Source organism: Podarcis melisellensis (genome assembly GCF_964234715.1).
Source record: "Podarcis melisellensis genome assembly, chromosome: 2".
NCBI classification, from domain to species: domain Eukaryota; kingdom Metazoa; phylum Chordata; class Lepidosauria; order Squamata; family Lacertidae; genus Podarcis; species Podarcis melisellensis.
This window is the reverse complement of record NC_138529.1, coordinates 109,220,022-109,240,878: the sequence shown is the minus strand read 5'-3', so window position 1 is coordinate 109,240,878 and position 20,857 is coordinate 109,220,022. Positions and strand designations below refer to the sequence as shown.

At 48.3% G+C, this 20,857-nt stretch overlaps 1 protein-coding gene across 2 annotated transcripts in view; it reads right to left on the bottom strand.

The window, feature by feature from the left end:
• Positions 1 to 19,090, bottom strand: part of VARS1 (valyl-tRNA synthetase 1) — a 33,736-nt gene extending 14,646 nt beyond the window's left edge. Inside the window, exons 1-18 of one of the 2 annotated variants that reach the window (XM_081901375.1) lie at positions 19,004 to 19,090; positions 16,469 to 16,828; positions 15,140 to 15,283; positions 14,333 to 14,483; positions 12,802 to 12,959; positions 12,007 to 12,091; positions 11,714 to 11,814; positions 11,263 to 11,390; positions 9,581 to 9,745; positions 9,375 to 9,456; positions 8,350 to 8,469; positions 7,607 to 7,715; positions 7,375 to 7,463; positions 6,502 to 6,592; positions 4,892 to 5,016; positions 2,559 to 2,662; positions 1,391 to 1,549; positions 1,006 to 1,096 (exon numbers count right to left, since the gene is read on the bottom strand). In XM_081901375.1, the coding sequence (XP_081757501.1) occupies positions 1,006 to 1,096; positions 1,391 to 1,549; positions 2,559 to 2,662; positions 4,892 to 5,016; positions 6,502 to 6,592; positions 7,375 to 7,463; positions 7,607 to 7,715; positions 8,350 to 8,469; positions 9,375 to 9,456; positions 9,581 to 9,745; positions 11,263 to 11,390; positions 11,714 to 11,814; positions 12,007 to 12,091; positions 12,802 to 12,959; positions 14,333 to 14,483; positions 15,140 to 15,283; positions 16,469 to 16,822 (2,256 nt within the window). In that variant the 5' untranslated portion in view covers positions 16,823 to 16,828; positions 19,004 to 19,090. The remainder of the gene's footprint in view (positions 1 to 1,005; positions 1,097 to 1,390; positions 1,550 to 2,558; positions 2,663 to 4,891; positions 5,017 to 6,501; positions 6,593 to 7,374; positions 7,464 to 7,606; positions 7,716 to 8,349; positions 8,470 to 9,374; positions 9,457 to 9,580; positions 9,746 to 11,262; positions 11,391 to 11,713; positions 11,815 to 12,006; positions 12,092 to 12,801; positions 12,960 to 14,332; positions 14,484 to 15,139; positions 15,284 to 16,468; positions 16,829 to 19,003) is intronic. The other variant, XM_081901376.1, reaches the window with a different exon arrangement.
• Positions 19,091 to 20,857: the final 1,767 nt, after the last annotated feature.

Here is a 20,857-nt window from a genome sequence, read left to right as displayed (position 1 = left end):
GGGCAGAAGAGGACAGATTATTTAAAACAGTTCCCCCAACCTGATTAAAAACATGGGACAATAAATACAAGCTATAAAGCGGGGGGGGGGGGAATCTTCCAGCTCAGGGGCCACTTTCCTTTCCAGGCGACCTTCCGAGGGCCACATACGCCCCTCACACAACCCTCTCTATCTTCCACCCATGCTCATTCCCAGAAGAGAGAGAGGGGTCATGCATGTACAGTCTCATTTTATTCCAGGGTAAGCTACCATATTCATTTTGCGAGACTTTCCCAGGCATTTTGGTGCACGCTTCCCGACTTTTCCCATAAGCTTATTCCTTGTTTTGAAGGAAACAAGGTTGTTATTGTGCATTCTGTAACAATAGCGCCCAATATGGCTCCTTTTCTTCCTCTCCCTTTTGTGTTGTTTCTTTCGCACTATAAACCAGAAGGGCAAGGGCTCTGTTATTATTGATCTATTGCAAAACATTCTGGAGGCCTTTATTCGGCTAAAGAATTTTTTTGGGGGGGGGGTTGCTTCAAATAAACAGCAGCGTTGCCCCTTAGCTTTCAGCTTCTCTTTGGAAATCTGAACTTAGTAACAGGGAAATACCGTATTTTTTGCTCTATAAGACTCACTTTTTCCCTCCTAAAAAGTAAAGGGAAATGTGTGTGCGTCTTATGGAGCGAATGCAGGCTGCGCAGCTATCCCAGAAGCCAGAACAGCAAGAGGGATTGCTGCTTTCACTGCGCAGCGATCCCTCTTGCTCTTCTGGCTTCTGAGATTCAGAATTTTTTTTTCTTGTTTTCTTCCTTCAAAAACTAGGTGCGTCTTGTGGTCTGGTGCGTCTTATAGAGCGAAAAATATTGTAGTTCTTTTCCAGGCATTCCTCCAAGCCCTCTAATCCCACCCTGGGCTACCTGCTCATAGAGGACCATGGAGACGGCCGTTTATACATCCCAAACATTTCCCGTGTTTCGTTTCCTCGGCTATCTGGCCCACCATCTGCCCTCAGTGTCTTACCTCTCCTGGTGGCACGGAGGGGTCGTTAACGGTCACAAAATATGCCGGGATACGGTGGCCCCACCATAACTGCCGAGAAATGCACCAGTCCCTAGAGGTGGAGAGAGAGAGAGAGAGAGAGAGAGAGAGAGAGAGAGAGAGAGAGAGAGAGAGAAGAGTCATAAAAGCCCTCAGCACAGAACACTAAATCGTCTGGCGAATCTGGATGCACACGCACAGCACACAAAAACCAAAGGACCAGCAGGGACACAGAAATCTCGCCGGAACAAAAGGACGTGTGGCTCTTACTGTCCCCTTTGCCTGCCTTTTATGCCCCCCACCCACCCATTCGGCGCCCTCCCCCTACAGCGCCACAGGAACTGGGCAATCCCACAGCAACCCTCACCTGATATTGTCCATCCAGTTGAACCAGGTCTTGAGGTGGAAGTCCGGCACGATGCGCAGGTCGCCCCGGCGCACTGCTTCGGCCGCTCCGCGGGCCATCGTGTCGCAACGCACGTACCACTGGGGTTTCAGGAGCGGCTCCACCACGTCTTTGGAACGGCTGCAGGCGTCCGGAGCGGGGGGGAAGTGGGAAACAGGATTAGCTCCGGCAAGCGAGTGCAGCCAGCGCCAATGAATGGCAGAAGGATCTCTCCCCCCCCCCCACGACAGTAAAGGCTCCTCCTAGAATGATTCATCGCTCTTCCTATTTCTGGGATAGCTCCGTCGGTAAAGCAGGAGACTTTTAATCTCAAGGTCGTGGGTTCGATTCCCACATCGGACAAAAGATTCCTGCATTGCAGGGGGTTGGACTAGATGAAGCCCCAACTCTACGATTCTCCACACCAGGCAAGGTATTTTCCACCTTTTCTGCATACAGAATGCCCTTCCATCTACCCAGTTTCAAAACCCTCCTCCCCTCAGAATCCTTTCCCCCCCAAGGTCTTGCACCCTTTGAAGCTTCCCCCAACTACTTCTGAGCAGACATGGTTAGGATCTTACCGTAAACTAAATAGCTTAGCCATGGGCCAGTAACCATCTCTCGCGGGTCATACGTAACCATGGTTTGGCCACCAGAGTTACTGCTTTGAGCGTGCACACTCCTCTGACCTCCTTAGGTTATGGGCCCATTGGCTCACTCACAACCTGGTTCGAGCAAACCGTAGTTTGCCGTTACATCTGAAACCGGATAGAGTATGGTTTGACTCTACATTTGTAGCAGTGATACAACTGGAACGGGCTGCCTTCTTTCCTGGAGGCAGTTCATAAGAGGCTGAACATTCACCCGTCATTTACATCTGGCACCGTAGATCCCGCACTGAGCAAGGCGTCAGGGCTGGAGGGCCTCCAAAGTCCCTTCCAACTCTCTCTTTTTTTTGATTTTGTGCACCTCAGAACACACGTCTCCCATAACATCAACACCCTTTTCTGACAGACGGTACCCATTATGTTAGGTGCAACCTAAGTATCCACGAAGAGGTTGCTTTAGAGAACAGGGCTGCCTGCCAAAAACCAGAAGGTCCCACCACCCAGATCAAAATTATTCCTCTCCCCCATCATCCTCTTCTCACCTGCAGATCGGTACCACCATGGGATTGTCCTTCACATCCCTCACGAGCCCTGCGTCCTTCAAAAGTTGGAACACAGCACGACGAGCATCAAACCGCTTCATGCCCTGGAAACGGGTTAAGGAGGAGGTAAACTGGCAGCAGGATCTACAACAAAATGTTGCAGCGTGGAACACTGTTGCTCGGGAATTCCAGAAACTTGGCTCCTTTTTCCACACGTGCCCCTCCAGTTTTCCTCCCTTTCTTCTTCTCACAACAGTCAGCCACCACACTAGAGCTACTGAGCAAGCTCAGTCCTCTCTTGGCTGTTGCTGGGTTTTGTGGGAGAAGGGGGTCCCCTACCTTAGGGCTGCTACTGTTTTGCCTAAACGTATTTTGGTACCTCTGAAAACCTTGAGGTTCCCCAAAGCATGCTGCTTACCTTTAGTTATAGTGTCTGGGGTTAAGCAACAAGCACTGAACATCAGAATAGTAATAGTAGTAGTAGTAGTAGTAGTAGTAGTAATAATAATAATAATAATAATAATAATAATAATAATAATATTTATACCCCGCCCTCCCCAGGCCGGGCTCAGGGTGACTAACACTAAACATAAATTACAATAAAATGTAATAGAAAACAACAAACAAACAAACAAACAAACAAAAACAGTTAATACGGCTTAATACAGCTTAAATGCAGACTCATTTTAGTAGTAGCCCATAAATCAAGACCATAAAGGGAGGAAACATCAGATATTCCCCCGAGCCAGCTATCCATGCTGGTCCTACATGGACCAGCAAAAAAGCCATTGGAAAATTAATATACCAAATCCCATATAAGGGTTCAGAGTGAGTCTAAGCCGAAGGCCAGGCGGAACAGCTCCATCTTGCAGGCCCTGTGGAAAGATGTCAAATCCCACAGAAAAAATGAGAGGACTGGAAGGTCCATGTCAGTGACCTAGACCCAAATTACTGAGATGGGATCCTCACGCTCCTAGCGGATGCCAAACCCATCCTTCAACCCACTGCAAACCAGGACCAGGCATAAACAGATTATAAACATCTAAGAAGAGGCCTGCTGGATGAGGCCAAGCACCCATCTGGTCCAGCATCTTGTTTTCACAGTGGCCAACCAGATTTTAACCTCCAGCCCTCAAGAAGGGGCTGAATGCCATAGTCACCCTCCCCGCTTGCGACTCCACAGAGAGGCCTACTACTACCTCCAATACTTGAGACAGCAACTACCCACAGCCTTATCCTTCCCAGATATGAGGCTGCTTTGTCCAATCGCAACATTAAGAACCGCCTGGTGGACCAGGCCGAAGCCCCACTGAGTCCAGCATCCTACTCTCACAGCGGCCAACCTCTGGGAGACCTGCAAGCAGGACCTGAGGGCAACAGCTCACTCAGGGGGGTGACAAAATGGCAAAAATGTGTGTGTGTGTTTGTGTGTGTGTTTCTTTAAAAAATGGGCTCACAACATCTTTTTTTGAAAAAATAACTCCCGCACCCACTGCACCCCCCTTCCCGGGCCCTAAGGAAATTAGATTATCCTCCGCCAGGGCCTTCTCAGTGATGGCTCCGACCTGGTGGAATGCTTTGTCCCATGAGACCAGGGCCCTGCAGGATTTAACTTCCTTCTGCAGGGCCTGTAAGACAGAGCTATTCCGCCTGGCTTTCAGTGTGAACCTGGCCTGATCTTTTGTTCCCCTTCCTTCCCTCCCCCTCCCCTTTTCTTATGAAGATTACCCGCTCTGGGATCCCACAGCTAATTCTCCCCTGGTCTCCTCGCCGGCCCAAATAGGACTAATTTAGCCAGCTAGCCCTGGTGATCATCTAATGTTTATTGGATGGATTTCCCCCCTAAATTGATTTTTGAATTCTGAATTTATTGTTATTCACGCTTTATACTGTATTTTATGCTGGTTTTTTTGTAGCACCAATTAAGTGTTTGTAAATTTGTTGTTAGCCGCCCTGAGCCCGGTTTCCTGAACCGGGAAGGGCAGGGTATAAATAAAAAATTATTATTATTATTAACATTATTCCGACGCTACTGGAAGCTAGGTGAGGTGGGGGGCACTGGGGGGCACTGTGCGCCACACCATGGGGCCTGCAGCATGCCTGAGCCACGTGTCTCTCCTGGGGTGGGGGGAGGCGGTGGGCAGACTGCCTGCCTGCAAGCTCCGCACTGCTTTTTCGAGCAGCGTGGGGCTTGTGTCTGCCCCTGGCTGCAGGACACACACGCCACACCAGGCACCCAAGCGGCTAGCTACGCCGCTACCCAGACCCACTCAGAAACTGGCACTGAATCTCCAACAGAGATCCACCGTACAACCCGCTCCTCCCATCCATACCTGGAAGGTGGGGGGCACGTTGATGAGGCAGCCGGTCTCGTCGATGATGGTGATGAAGTCGAGCCCGTGGCGCAGGCCCACCTCGTAGTCGTTCGGGTCGTGGGCCGGAGTGATTTTCACAGCACCTGAGAGACGCAGGAAGAGGAGGAGGAGATATTAGAAGAGGACGACATCCATCCTGCCTTTGGATCTGACTGGTGGCTGTTCAGGTTGCTTCCCAACTGCCCACCCCACGGTCTCTTAAGTGTGGCTGAAGGCATGCAGTTGGGCAGGTGCTTTTCCCAGCCTTCGGCCAGAAGGTTCTTCTAGTTACACCCAGCACTGCAGCTGCAGACCGGTAGGTGCTCAAGTTCATCAGGAACAGACCCACCTACCCCTATAGCTTTGAGTGTATAAATCCTATTAAATACATAAACAGCATGCCCCTAAACGCCAAGTCACCACCCAAAGGAGGACAATTCGAAAGTGCAGATAGCAAATGTGTTTGTGTTTCTGTGTGTGTTTCTGTGTGTGTAAACTAATATACAACCAACAAGTGTTTCAAGAGGGAGTCCCACAGCAGCGCAAAGGTTATAAATGTCTGTGAACCAAGGCTGCTGTGCCTGCGAGTAAGGCTCACGAGCTCAGGAGCACTTGTCTGAGCTTTCACAGAAGACCTTCACTCAGCTGAAAAACCAAGCTTGCTGTCAGAAACGCAAAACTAAACTTGGAGGGGGGAAAGTTTAAATTTAAATTTACATTGGCTCCCAGTACATTTCTGAGCACAATTCAAAGTGTTGGTGCTGATCTTTAAAGCCCTAAATGGCCTCGGCCCAGTATACCTGAAGGAGCATCTGCACCTAGACATACCAGTTCTTTTGGGAAGTAATTTATAATAAGTTGGAAAAAAATGTTTAAAAACACTTTTCCAAACAACAACAACCAGAGTCCTTTTTGTTGGGGATAATTCAGATGGAAATTCCAAGGTGTCAAAAAAAGTTTATTTATGTATGGCACTACTGCGGCCTAACTAAAGAAGAATGGCAACTTAAACTGATGGAATATGCACAGCTTGCAGACCTAACATATAGAATAAGAGAACAAGAAGAACATACGTTTAAAGAAGATTGGGAACTGTTTATTGAATATGGGGGGGGTGTACACTTGAAAACGTTGGCAGCGTCAAGATGAATTCAACAGTGTAAATTAGTTTTGATGGATGTAATAATGGAATACTGAATGGTTTAGTTTATATAAAATATGCAGTGATTTATGTTATGCAAAACGAACCATGGAAAGAGAAGAAGGGAAATCACTGATATTTTAAGGTTGTTTAAATGAATATTCTAAATTGTAGAACAGAAAATTTAATAAAAATATATACAGTAGTACCTCGTTTTGCGACCGGGATCCATTCCAGAGCCCCAGTCGCTGGCCGAAAAGAACACAAGACAAAGCACCACATCTGCGGAGCAGTTTGCACTTCTGCGCATGGACGAACCCGGAAGTAACCCATTCCGGTACATCCGGGTTTGCCGCAGACATTGGACGGAATGGGCGCTCAATGAGGTGGACGCTCAAAGAGGTACCACTGTATCTATACACACACACACACATATAAACAGACATACCAGTTCCAAACTCCATGTCTACAAAGTCGTCGCAAACTATAGGCAAGCATTTAGCAGTGAAGGGATGGATGACTCTCTGGCCGTGCAGGTGCTGGGAGACAAACAGAGAGAGAGGAGAAAAGTTTAGCTAAAGTATTCCCAGATCACGCGAATAAAGAATACTCCAAAAAAGTAATCTGAAGTAGAATCTACTGCCCACATCCAGTCCTTAACAGAAGATCCATTCCATGCATTTGCAGCCCAACCAACTCAGCTCTCCATTCCTGTAACGCTCTTCCTATGGCAAAATATCCTATATTTTCAAGTGTGGGGGAGCCTGTGGCCCTCCAGATGTTCCTGAACTACAACTCCCATCATCCCTGGCCAGTAGTGTCATGTTTGATGGGGCTGATGGGAGCTGGAGCACTTGGAGGGTCAAAGGTTGTCCACACCAGCTGTGTCTGAACTGTAACAACCTTTCATGTGGATGGTTTGGACTTTATGAACAGACAGTTGGAATGGATACCATTACACGGGTGGACCTTATGCATGAACTGACTATAGAATGATCTGATCCAGTGGGTCTTCTGCTTTGTTTGTTTGTTGAACTTCATGAGTTACTTCTGTCAAAATTTACAATTTGATACTATGAATAGTATATCATATTTATCTAAGAACACAGCCGGTTACGTCTCATGTGTTTATTGATTGGAGTTATATGTCAGCCAGGAAAACTTATTGAGATTTGACAATTGGTGGAGTTGGGAGGGAAAAGTTGTTCTGACGGAGTTTCTTCCCCTTGTACCCTTTGTAAAGTTTTATTCATTCCTATTGCTCTGCGGACTCTGTTTTAATTTCAGTAGCTCTCTGCTAGCGGCCCTCATGGTTACTTACTTTGTACCGGGGATCCTTGGGGTGGACAGCCACGGCAGTGTCCCCCAGCATCGTCTCAATACGGGTCGTGGCCACCACCACTTCTTCATCTAGGGAGGAAGGAAGGAAGGAAAATGGCATGTCAGTGCTCCTCTCTGAGAAACACTGGTCCCACAACGGAGCGAGCCAAGAGTCAGAGAAAAAAGAAAGGGCGTCAGATCCTGATCCCAACCCACCAGGTCTCCTGACTCACCGGAACCTTCAATCTTGTACGCGAAGAAGACCAGCACCCCGAACTCAACCTTGTTCTCGTAGCCGGGGACAGGTAAGAGTGTCCGGCCTGTAAGTTCCTTCTTGTCCACCTGGGAAGAGGAAGGTGCCCAAGGTGTGTCACCCTCTTCTCACTGGGCCTAACACAGGGGCAATAGCTGGCCCTATGCCCATCCTGCGTTCTCTCCCACCCAGAGGGGGCTGGTGGGGAGACGGTAAGGGGGCAAAGAGTAGGGAGTGCCGGAGCCAATGACTCTCATTTTGTCCTCCTCTTCCTTCCCTGGTGAGTTCAACAAAGGCCGCATTCACACTGTACATTCAAAGCGCTGTGATACTGCTTTAAACAGTCACGGCTTCCCCCAAAGAATTCTGGGAGTGGTTCCCCCTCACACAGCTGCAATTCCCAGAATTCCCTGTGAGGAAGGATCGATTGTTAGGCCACTCTAGGAACAAGAGCCCTTGTGAGGGGAAACAACCCTCGGCACCCGTAACAGACTGCAGCTCCCAGAATCCTCTGGGGGAAAGCCATGGCTGTCTAAAGTGGTCTTTAAATGTATGGTGTGACTCTGGCCACGCTAAGGCTGAGGAGGAGGGAGCTGACATTCAGGGCCACACCCGACCCGCTTGAAAGTAGGAAGGCAAGCAAGTGGGGTTGCTGACCAACTAGGGCAAACCGAAGTTGGGGTGACAGCATCCCATTTGCCCAGCCTCTCCCGACCCTGTCACCTCTATGTCGGAGATGGCCGAGTTGAGGGCGCACGACCAGTTCACGAGGCGCGTACTCCGGTAGATGACGCCTTCCTCGTGCAGCCGGATAAAAGCCTCCTGGACGCTGTTGGAGAGTTTCTGTGGGCAAAGCAAGGGAGAAGTTCAGTTCAGCCGCTTCCACCTCTTGCGGGACGCAAACAAAACCACAGTCTGTTCGACTCTGAAATACAACTGCAAAATACAGTTGGTGGATCTTGGGGTTTAGTTTTTTAAAAAATGAGGGGGAAACACAACCCTAAGTGGCTCCCCTAAGTCTAAAGTCTGTCACTACTGCCCTAGAAGACTATTGGCATAACCAGTCATTTCCTGAACTGGTCAGCGATGGTTAATAGAGGCATCCCATCAGGTTGATCTTATCCTTCAGGCCCAGTATACTTGAAGGAGCGTCTCCACCCCCATCATTCTGACCAGACACTGAGGTCCAGCTCCGAGGGCCTTCTAGCGGTTCCCTCACTGCGAGAAGTGAGGTTACAGGGAAGCAGACAGAGGGCCTTCTCGGTAGTGGCGCCCGCCCTGTGGAACGCCCTCCCACCAGATGTCAAGGAAATAAACAACTATCTGACTTTTAGAAGACATCTGTTTAGGGAAGTTTTTAATGTTGGATGTTTTCTTGTGCTTTTAATATTCTGTTGGGAGCCGCCCAGAGTGGCTGAGGAAACCCTGCCAGATGGGCGGGGTAAAAAGGTAAAGGACCCATGACAGTTAAGTCCAGTCGCCAACAACTCTGGCGTTACGGTGCTCATCTCGCTTTACTGGCCAAGGGAGCCGACGTTTGTCCGCAGACAGCTCTTTCGGGTCATGTGGCCAGCATGACTAAGCCGCTTCTGGCGAAACCAGAGCAGTGCACAGAAACACCGTTTACCTTCCCACCAGAGTGGTACCTATTTATCTACTTGCACTTTGACGTGCTTTCAATGGGCAGGGTATGAATAATAAATTATTATTATTATTATTATTATTATTATTATTATTATTATTATTACCGGGTCCATTGTAAAGCAGGCTCTGTCCCAGTCCATTGAGGCGCCCAGTTTCTTCAGCTGGTGGTAGATCCGATCGCCTTTTCTGCAAGAAAAGAGCCAGAGGGGAAAAGCACCCTGAGCACGTTGTGTCTCTAGAAGACGTGACACAGCACAGGGACGAGGTTCAAGGCGCTCAGAAAAACGGGGCCAGCCTTGAGACAACTCACTCGGTCTTCCATTTCCAGACGGCCTCGATGAACAGCTCTCGCCCGAGGTCGTGCCGCGTCTTCCGTTGCTCCTTCCACAGCTTCTTCTCCACCACCACTTGCGTGGCAATGCCGGCATGGTCGCAGCCGGGGTTCCACAGAGTGGTCTCCCCCTTCATCCGGTGCCTGGAAGACACAGGGGACGTGAGCAGCTGTTCCTCAGGCGACGTCGTTCAGGAACAGCCAATGCGGCGTTCTCTAGGTGCTGCCAGACTACAAATCCCAACATCTCTGACAACTAAGGATGGGAATTGGAGTCCAACAACACCTGGACATGTTTTGTTGGCTATCTTCCCATGACAGGCATAGCCAAACTCGGCCCTCCAGATGTTTTGGGGACTACAACTCCCATCATCCCTAGCTAACAGGACCAGTGGTCAGGGATGATGGGAATTGTAGTCCCAAAACATCTGGAGGGGCAAGTTTGGCCATGCCAAACTTATGATGTCGTCCTTGAAGGCCATGCTCCTGTTTGGGGAACCCTGGGGTGTGTGTCCCCCCCGGGGTTCAAAGGGTGGCATACTTGTGCTTAGAAAGTGTAGTTCTTTCTCCAGAATACCACAGAGGCAAATGGACAGGGAAAGTGGAATTTTGAGTGGGAAAACTAGCTTTGGGGAAAGGTCTAAGCCACATTCCTGTCAGTTTGCATTTCTTAGTACATTGGCTTTATTGGCCAATGGAGCTGGCATACAGCTTCCAGGTCATGTGGCCAGCATGACTAAGCCGCTTCTGGCGAAACAGAGCAGCGCACAGAAACGCCGTTTACCTTCCCGCCGGAGTGGTACCTATTTATCTACTTGCACTCTGATGTGCTTTCGAACTGCTAGGTTGGCAGGAGCAGGGACCGAGCAACAGGAGCTCACTCCATAATGGGGATTCGAACCGCCAACCTTTTGATCAGCAAGTCCTAGGCTCTGTGGTTTAACCCACAGTGCCACCCGCGTCCCTCTGTACAAATTATGCTAGTATATTTAGCCTATTCACCATTTTGCATACCTTTACATAACCTCTGTTTGGGTTAGCCATGGGGAGAGAAAGGCACTACAGAGGCCGCAGAGCTCTGAACATCCTTTCAACTGTATATTTGAGACCATGAGGGTTAGGAACTTGAGCTTGTTTTGTTCCAACTGAAAGCGCAGCGATTCCCAGGAATCTGAATTCTGCGCACTGTAGCCCATTCTGCGGACGTATGTGTTAACGACCTATACAAAGCCCCATGCCACTTGGGAGTTGGGGCTAACTGAATTAGCTCTCAGGCAGGGCAAAACTGGGGCAAGGAGGAGGAGGGGTTTGGATTTGATATCCCGCTTTATCACTACCCTAAGGAGTCTCAAAGCGGCTAACATTCTCCTTTCCCTTCCTCCCCCACAACAAACACTCTGTGAGGTGAGTGGGGCTGAGAGACTTCAGAGAAGTGTGACTGGCCCAAGGTCACCCAGCAGCTGCATGTGGAGGAACGGAGATGCGAACCCAGTTGCCCAGATTACGAATCTACCACTCTTAACCACTACACCACACTGACAAGGCCAAAGAATGGCAGTTAAGGGGTGGAGAACAGAGGGTCCAGGTTGACAGAGACATCTAGGAAGAGCCCTAGTGTAAGGCCAGAAGGCTGTAGTCAAAGCAACTGAAGGAAACCTCACCATCGGGTCAGAGAGTCCTGGATGGCATTGGTGAGGGCGTGTCCAAGATGGAGGGATCCGGTGACATTGGGCGGAGGGATACACATCATGAAGAGGCCTTTGGGGTTTGGCTCGGAGACGCTGCGACGCTGGAAAGGAGAGCAATGTTCGTGAGGCAGGCGGCCCTCCAGGAATCAGCCACAGAGCCGGCCCAACCATGAGGCAAGGCGCAACGACCGCCTCAGGCAGCAAGGTCCGCAGGGGCAGCGGATCCCAACACAGATCGTTATCCACCCCTGTTCACCCATGGTGTAATCTTCACTCGCCCCTTCTTCCTTGGCTATGGGGTGTGCACATCGGCCATTTTGTTGTCGGCTTCAGGCGCCAAAAACTCTTGGGCTGGCCATGTTACCTTCCCGGGGGAATTGGGTGAGAGAATCCCGCCCCGCAGCCGCCCCGGGCTCAAACTCACCCCATATTCTGGCTTGAAAAAGCCCTGGCTCTCCCACCACTGGTACCAGGCGGCTTCAACATACTGGGGGCTGTAGGAGTCAGGCATCGGGCTCTCCACATCTGGAAGGAGAAAAGAGACGTCGAGGCCTCCTAATACCTCCCTGATGTGTTTGGGTGCTGCTGCTTCGGCTACATTATGACCCCCTTGGGTAACGGACTTCACAATTGGCATGTCGGACGCCTGAGCACAGTGTGGGGCAGAGAACTCCAGCCCTGCCCTGCTCCCTCCCACCCCCACCCCACTAAAATTACCTTTTTTCTCTCCTGGGGGAGTTGGGATGTTGTAGGTTATGACCCCTAGATCCTTCTTCTCTTTCTTCTCAACTTTTGGCTTCTTCTGCAAAGAATCAGGATGGGGGCAGTAAGGTGGAAACAGGCCCCAAACACTATTATCACCCCCTGCCCCGAGCTCTTCACTATTTTCCTGAATTCAGGCTAGTTCGGCGTGCAATTTTTTAAACATCACGTTTTCCCAGTTTTATTTATTACTGGAAAAAAGATGAGGTTTAAAATAATTTTTATTTATTATTATTAGTGATACACACACATATATACACATACACACCAACTTGAGGTGTGTTTTAAGAACCCACTCTATTCTTCTGACTGAAAATTGTTTGAATTGACGTTTTATATTGATTCAACCTGCCCTGGGAACGTACAGTGATGGTGAATAATAAAATAATTAAACAAACATTGGGTGGCATCTACCCAAAACATTGCATGCACAAGTGTCAAGGAACTTCTCTTCCCTCTCCTTTCCCCAAACATCTCCCAAATCTGCTCAAATCTTGGCAAGACCAGAATCCCTCAATCCCCAACACACTAGCATTCCACATGCAGGGAGCTCTTTTTTTGGAATAGACAGCACTGAAAAATATCTCTCTCACACACAAGAATTTTCTTCTTTGCTGGAATATTTAAATCTTCCCTCGCTCTGTGCATGCACATGAAAGCTCATACCAATAACTAACTTAGTTGGTCTCTAAGGTGCTACCAGAAGGATATTTTTATTTTTATTTTTTTATTTTGTTTTGCTTTTCTTACCTCCCCCTGTTGTTGCTGCTGTTGCTGCTGCTGGCTTTTCTCCTTCTTCTGCTGAAACTTCTCCAGTTTTTCTTTCTTTTTGGCTTCTTTCTTTAGCTGGGATGCGCTTTTCGGCGGCTCTGTGAGCTCCTTGGGCTCTGAAAACTCTGCCTTAGGTTCTTAAGAGAAAAGGAAATAAACCAACGTGCAGCGGCCTTGTTAATAAATCTTGCTTAATTGCCATGTGCTCTCCAGAATGGGGTGGGGAATCTGCAACGCTCCAGAAGCTGTTGGATCCCAGCTCCCATTAACTGCAGCCAGCATAGCCAATGGTCAAGGATGATGGGAACTGTAGCCCAGATCAATAGTTGGGAGGGCTGCAGGTTCACCACCCCTGCACTAGACCCACATCTCCCTGTCACTGCCAAAAAGTCTGTGCCTCTATGAACAACACATGTTTCCGAGCAAAATTCAATGGTGCTAACCATTAAACTCCTATACTGTATACCTGAAGGAGCATCTCCACCCCCATTGTTCAGCCCAGACACTGAGGTCCTCCTTTGAGGGCCATCTGGTGGTTCCCTCACTGCGAGAAGCGAGGTTACAGGGAAGCGGGCAGAGGGCCTTCTCAGTGGTGGCGTCCGCCCTGTGGAATGCCCTCCCATCAGATGTCAAGGAAATAAACAACTATCTGACTTTTAGAAGACATCTGAAGGCAGCCCTGTTTGATGTTTTGTATTTCTGTTGGAAGCCGCGTAGAGTGGTTGGAGAAATCCAGCCAAATAAGCAGAGAATAAGAAATATATTATTATTTCATCATCATCATCACCATCAGTGCTTTTTTCTGGGGGTACTAAAGGATACAAAGTACCAGCATCTCCCCCATGTTAAAAGTGTGGCAATCCTGTAACAACTTTAGGTCCAGTCATGCCCAACTCTGGGTTTGTGGCACTCATCTCGCTTTATTGGCCAAGGGAGCCGGTGTTCAGCTTCCGGGTCATGTGGCCAGCATGACTAAGACGCTTCTGGCAAACCAGAGCAGCACACGGAAATGCCGTTTACCTTCCCACTGGAGCGGTACCTATTTATCTACTTGCACTTTGATGTGCTTTCGAACTACCAGGTTGGCAGGAGCAGGGACCAAGCAACGGGAGCTCACCCTGTTGCAGGGATTCGAACTGCCAACCTTCTGATCGGCAAGTCCTAGGCTCTGTGATTTAACCCACAGAGCCACCCACGTTCCTTTCATGGTAAATACCAACACCTTATTTTCCCTTTTTTTAAAAAGCCCTGCTGATTATGATAACTATTACTAAATCAGCAGTGGATCCCTGACTCTACGGCCCACCTATTCAGACTGGGGGCGACAAGAACAGAAAAGCCTTGCTAGGTCAGACCAAAAGCCTACCCAGTTCAACATTAAATTGTCACAACAACAACAACCTGTTCTCCCAAGCAATACAGACTGTAGCTCTGTTCTTCCTTGAGGTTTCTTTGCCCTCAGCAAATTCACGAGGATCTGGGAACGAGGACAACGGTAGCAGCACCTTACCTCTGAGGTCTGATTTCAGGGTCCCCACAACAGTCGTTTGCTCACACAGCTTCATTGGACCCAAGATAAACTGGAATTCTGGCTGATTGATGCAGGTCAGAAACCACCGGGTGACGTTGGTGTATGAAGCGCGGAGAGCTTGGTGAAGAACCTAGAGGAATCATTTGGAGATGAGGAGAGGAACACGAGCGCGAGATATACCATTATGAATATAGGTGAGAAGGGCAGGAACCCAACAACAGCATTAAGGCAGAACATCTGCAGATGATGATGATGACGACGATGATAATAATAATAATAATAATAATAATAATAATTTATTATTTATACCCCACCCATTTGGCTGGGTTTCCCAGCCACTCTAGGTGGCTCCCAATCAAGTGTTAAAAACAATACAGCAATAAATATTAAAAACGTCCCTAAACAGGGCTGCCTTCAGATGTCTTTTAAAGATAAGATAGCTATTTATTTCCTTCACATCTGAAGGGAGGATCTTCAACAGGGTGGGCGCCACTACCGAGAAGGCCCTCTGCCTGGTTCCCTTTAACCTCACTTCTCGCAGTGAGGGAACCACCAGAAGGCCCTCAGCGCTGGATCTCAGTGTCCGGGCAGAACGATGGGGGAGGAGACGCTCCTTCAGGTATACTGGGCTGAGGCAATTTAGGACTTTAAAGGTCAGCACCAACAGAGTGCAGAGCCACTGAATCCCTGCCCCAACAAAAGCAGAGTAGTAGAAACTGCTGCAAAATTATGCTACCGATGCCCCATTGGAGCAGAGGATGGGAGGGATATTGCAGGGAGACTCACATATTTATACGGCAGCAACAGAGAAGACGCAACTGTCACGTCGGCCAACGTCATGGCTTCGCCCACCAGGTATGTCCGCAGCTTCAAGTGGCCGTCCAACACCGCAAGGAGACTCTGGAGCTCTGCCACAGCGCGGTCTGTCACCTGGGCAGGAGAAGAGTGTGTGATCACACCCGCAAATCACCGCCTCTCATGGTACAATGCTCAGAAGATAACTGCCGCCTGGACTCCTTGCAGGGCTTTTCTGCATAAGGGGTCCCTAAATTAAAGGTGACCTTCCTGCTCTGTTGAGGTACATTGGCACTACTCCCTGCCACTGCGTTCCTTCCGCCTTGAATGTGGTCTAGCTCACTAAATGCCCTTGCTCATGATTTTTTTTGGGGGGGGGGTTAAAATCAAACAAAAACAACGAATGAAAAAGTGTAGTGTTTAGGGTCTTGTTAAACACGCTGGTGCCATGACCTTTGGATCCTGCAAAAGTAGGGAAAGAAAACAGCGCACAGCAACGTGGAGCTCAGCTGCATAATGTGCTTGCTTATTTATTTATTTATTTGACAAAATGTATACAGCACATGACTTTTAAGAGAAAAACCTTACAGCAGATTGTGAAAAGAACAGAGCAATAAAATTATCAGTCAAAGCAGTTAAACGCAACTATTTTAAACTTTCAAAAAAATAATTAAGATCAACGAAAAGCGGGAAAACAGATTAAAACACAATCCAGCATTATACATGCCTGGTTAAAGGTAAAGGGACCCCTGACCTTTAGGTTCAGTTGTGGCCGACTCTGGGGTTGCGGCACTCATCTTGCTTTATTGGCCGAGGGAGCCAGCGTACAGCTTCTGGTAATGTGGCCAGCATGACTAAGCCGTCCTGGCGAACCAGAGCATGGCACGGAAACACCGTTTACCTTCCCGCTGGAGCGGTACCTATTTATCTACTTGCACTTTGACGTGCTTTCGATCTGCTAGGTTGGCAGGAGCAGGGAATAAGCAACAGGAGCTCACCCCGTCGTGGGGATTCGAACCGCCAACCTTCTGATCGGCAAGTCCTAGGCTCTGTGGTTTAACCCACAGCGCCACCCGCATCTAAACAACGTTTTGGGCGGGTGCTGAAAAGTGTACAGCACTTGTATGTATGTTTATGCTTTTCGTTTTGTTCATTTGTCTCAAATAAACAAGTTATTTCTCAGAGCTTTTTTTTTTTTAACACTTCCTCCCCCGCCCTGCCCACTTTCTTTCTGGCTCACAGCTCACTCCATTAACCACTATGCTATGGGTTAGACACAGTACCCTACCCCGTCACAGCAGAGTTAAGCCTGCCTCTCACCTGTTTGCTTTGCTTGGAGACCCCCAGCACAGAGAAAGCAGCTGCGGAGGCCGCAGGAGCGATCTCCAAGTCTGCGAAACTGACCCACTGCCGTACCAGGGCGCTGGCTTCTGGGCTCTGCCCTCTCATGGCATCCGGGCAGAGCAGGTAAGAAACAGCCGCTGCGCCAGAGACACGGACGCCCGCCTGGGTCTCCAGAGCTGGGAGTTTGGGCACAGAGAAGGAAGGATTCCCCAGCTCCTTGTCAGGAGGCAGGGAGACCACCTTGGGCTCGTGTCGGCCATAGCGGGCCGCAACCAGAACCCGCAGATTCTGGAAGTTATCCGGATGAGGGGAAAGGTACAGAGTTGTCATGGCGACCTGGAAAGAAAGGGCAATAAAAGCGTTAAGAGCCCTCTTGGAAATACAACAGGGCTGTTGTTAAGAAGAGGGAGAAAACGTTCTCTGCTCCTGCAGAGGGCAAGACTAGATCGAAGAAGAAGAAGAGAAGAAGAGTTTGGATTTGATATCCCGCCTTTCACTCCCCTTCAGGAGTCTCCAAGTGGCTAACATTCTCCTTTCCCTTCCTCCCCCACAACAAACACTCTGTGAGGTGAGTGGGGCTGAGAGACTTCAGAGAAGTGTGACCAGTCCAAGGCAGCTGCATGTGGAGGAGCGGAGACGCGAACCCGGTTCCCCAGATTACAAGTCTACCGCTCTTAACCACTACACCACACTGGCTCTTACGCTACAGGAAGGTAGGTCAGAGATGGGCAGAGGGTAGTCTGAGGTCTCCTGCTAGGTCTCTGGGTGATCTGAGGTAGACTGGTGAAGGTTTCCAACTCCTAACTGTTTAACAACAATTTAAGGACAAGATACAGTGGGACCTTAAGTTAAGAACTTAATTCGTTCCAGAGGTCCGTTCTTAACCTGAAACTGTTCTTAACCTGAGGTACCGCTTTATCTAATGGGGACTACTGCTGCCGCCGCGCCATTTCTGTTCTTATCCTGAAGCAAAGTTCTTAACCTGAGGTACTATTTCTGGGTTAGTGGAATCTGTAACCTGAAGTGTCTGTAACCTGAAGCGTCTGTAACCCAAGGTACCACTGCATTCCTGTTTAGAGGATGTAAACTCCGAGGTCTGTTGTTTGATCGTTCCTATTGAGCTGACGGGATGCAGATTTAACATCCTTTGCCTCACGCCAGCAGAAGAAGGTCCTTTTGTATTTGCACGAGTTAATTCATTTGGATTTTTGACATGTTATGGTTCCAGGTCCTCAGAGCCTGTGACGTTGAAATAGTTTAAAATAAAACCGGATACATGCCTATGCTTCAAATTGCACGTGGCTTTTTCACCCAACTGTTGTTTGAACCTGTTCCCCCACCCCAGTGCCGGAGGGAGAGCTGAGAGAGGCAGATCTGAGTTCTCAGGGTGGGGAATAGCATTAGTAATAATGACAGTTTACAACAGGAATGAAACTGCTGAAAGGCAGGCTTCCCATGACATAGAAAAGGTCTGAAGGCGAATTGGGGACTAGGGCTTTCGCCTATTTAAACTCCTCTCCTCCATATGGTGCTGGAATTTTTTTTTTTTTAAAAGACCCATAAAGTTGTATGACCTTTTATACTTTTATAATTCCAAACATATTAGAGGTTGGAAATCCTGAGGAAAGAGCTGTCTTTTGTTCTAGCCATCTGTGGCATTTGTATATTTGCCCTAAGTAAGTAGACTGATGAATCCTTGTTCCCATATTGCATCACCTCAGGTGGGCAGAAATCTGGTTTGTAGTACGTACAACAAGTTATCTGCATGTGAACTGGGGTGGGGGACAGATGAGAAAAAGAACTAACTGTTTAAATCGGGACTTGGGATCAGATTTTTGTTTAATAAGTAGAGAATAGGAGAGAAAAAGAAACCGGCTGATTGACGAAATTAAAACTAAAGTGAGGGGCAGGTAGTAAACTGTATTATGGGATGGGATAGTGACCTAGGAAGCTGCCTTATATTGAGCCAGGCCATCGGGTCCATGTAGCTCTAGTACTGAAATAAGGTGGCATTTTAATGTTATATTTTAATCTGGTTTTTTAAGCTGTGTTTCAATCAATTGTGTTTCTATTTGGTGTTAGCCGCCCTGAGCCCGGTCTTGGCTGGGGAGGGCGGGGTATAAATAAAATTTATTATTATTTATTATTATTATTACTGCCTTACACTGACTCTGGAAGAAGGCAGGGAAGTGACTGGCGGCGGGGTCTTGGCAGCAGCCGGCAGCTTTAGATCGCGGGAGGAAATCCAAGAGCAATTTTCTGGGTTCTTTGGGAGGAAACCAGAAACTGCAGTAAACTTGGGAACAGGAGTCGAAACTCCCGGGTTCTGCGGGAGACAAATGGGGCTCTAGAGGGGTGGGAAGGGGTTGGACTGAGAATCTGCAATAAGTCTCTCTCCGGCAATGAATGAAATGCTTGGGGGGGTCTTTTTCTCGGGGTGGGGGTGGGGCAACCCCCCATGGCAGGACTCCTGGGTTCAGATGAAGGGAGGGGGCGGGGTCCTCCTCTTACCTGCAAATCCAGCCGGTTGCAGCTTCTCCCCCCCACGTGCTACTTTCCCATTGCGGAAGGACCCCGCCTGTAGCCGTCTGCTGCAACGCCTGCGTCACGCCACCAATTTGCAGCGCATGGCACTTGTAGAGTTGGAAGGGACCCCAGGGTCATCTAGACCAACCCCCTGCAAGGCAGGAATATATGCTTAGAAGACATCTGAAGGCAGCCCTGTTTAGGGAAGTTTTTAATGTGTGACATTTTAATGTATTTTCAGTCTTTGTTGGAAGCTGCCCAGAGTGGCTGGGGAAACCCAGCCAGATGGGTGGGGTACCAATTAATAATAATAATAATAATAATAATAATAATAATAATAATAATAATAATTTATTTATACCCCGCCCAACTGACTGAGTTTCCCCAGTCCCTCTGTCTGGCTCCCAATCAAGTGTTAAAAAAAGTACAGCATTAAATATTAAAAACTTCCCTGAACAGGGCTGCCTTCAGATGTCTTTTAAAGATAGGATAGCTGCTTATTTCCTTCACATCTGAAGGGAGGGTGTTGTTGTTGTTATTATTATTACTATTATTATTATTATTTTCAAATCCCAACTGGTGGCTTCTTTCCTTTCTTTCTTTTAAGAAAACAAGGAAGAGTGTTATGCACCTCTGCCCCCTTCCAGTTTTTAGGATCTGACGGCCTGGACTTGGGTCTCCCTTGCCTAGTTCAGCACCTGGACCCCTGCATATTGCCCTGCAAGAAATATTCTGAAATCCCTATAAGAACACTATGGATTGCTTCTTTTGTTCGTTTCATAAAAATTCCCACACTTTATAATGCATGCAAAAAGAAATACTAAAACACATTAAAGCCACCTCAACCATTAAGCATCTGGGTAGGCTCCTAAAAGAGGAATATTTTCAGCTGGTGGAGAAAGGGGTGAGGCGAAGGTGCGCCTGCTTGGTCTCAAAGTGCAGGGAGTTCCACAGGTGCTGCCACAGAAAATGATGGCGTTCCTCATACGAAGGATTAACATTCTATGTCCTTTTAAATGTCTTTGTGGGGTGTGAGGGTGGAGAAGGGTTATGGGCTTGGTTTGTTCTTTATATTATGTCCTTTGTGGTCGTATTTTTATGCTGTTAAACCCCACCCCACCTCTGAGATTTTCAGATGGAGGGTAATATACCCTTCTGAGTAAATAAGTAAATGAATCAATGAATGTGGAAAGGGCATGACGCAGTAGTAGTGCCACTACCATTATTGTTGTTGTTGTTTAGTCGTTTAGTCGTGTCCGACTCTTTGTGACCCCATGGACTAGAGCAGGCCAGGCAATCCTGTCTTCGACCGCCTCCCGCAGTTTGGTCAAACTCATGCTGGTAGCTTCGAGAACACGGTCCAACCATCTCGTCCTCTGTCGTCCCCTTCTCCTTGTGCCCTCCATCTTTCCCAACATCAGGGTCTTTTCCAGGGTCTTCTCTTCTCATGAGAGGGCCAAAGTATTGGAGCCTCAGCTTCACGATCTCTCCTTCCAGTGAGCGCTCAGGGCTGATTTCCTTCAGAATGGATAGGTCTGATCTTCTGGCAGTCCATGGGACTCTCAAGAGTCTCCTCCAGCACCATAATTCAAAAGCATCAATTCTTCGGCGATCTGCCTTCTTTATGGTCCAGCTCTCACTTCCATACATCACTACTGGGAAAACCATAGCTTTTACTATACGGACCTTTGTTGGCAAGGTGATGTCTCTACTTTTTAAGATGCTGTCTAGATTTGTCATTGCTTTTCTCCCAAGAAGCAGGCGTCTTTTAATTTTGTGGCTGCTGTCACCATTAGGCCAGCATAAAAGTCACAGAATAGTGTGCAAGTTTTTTTCAAT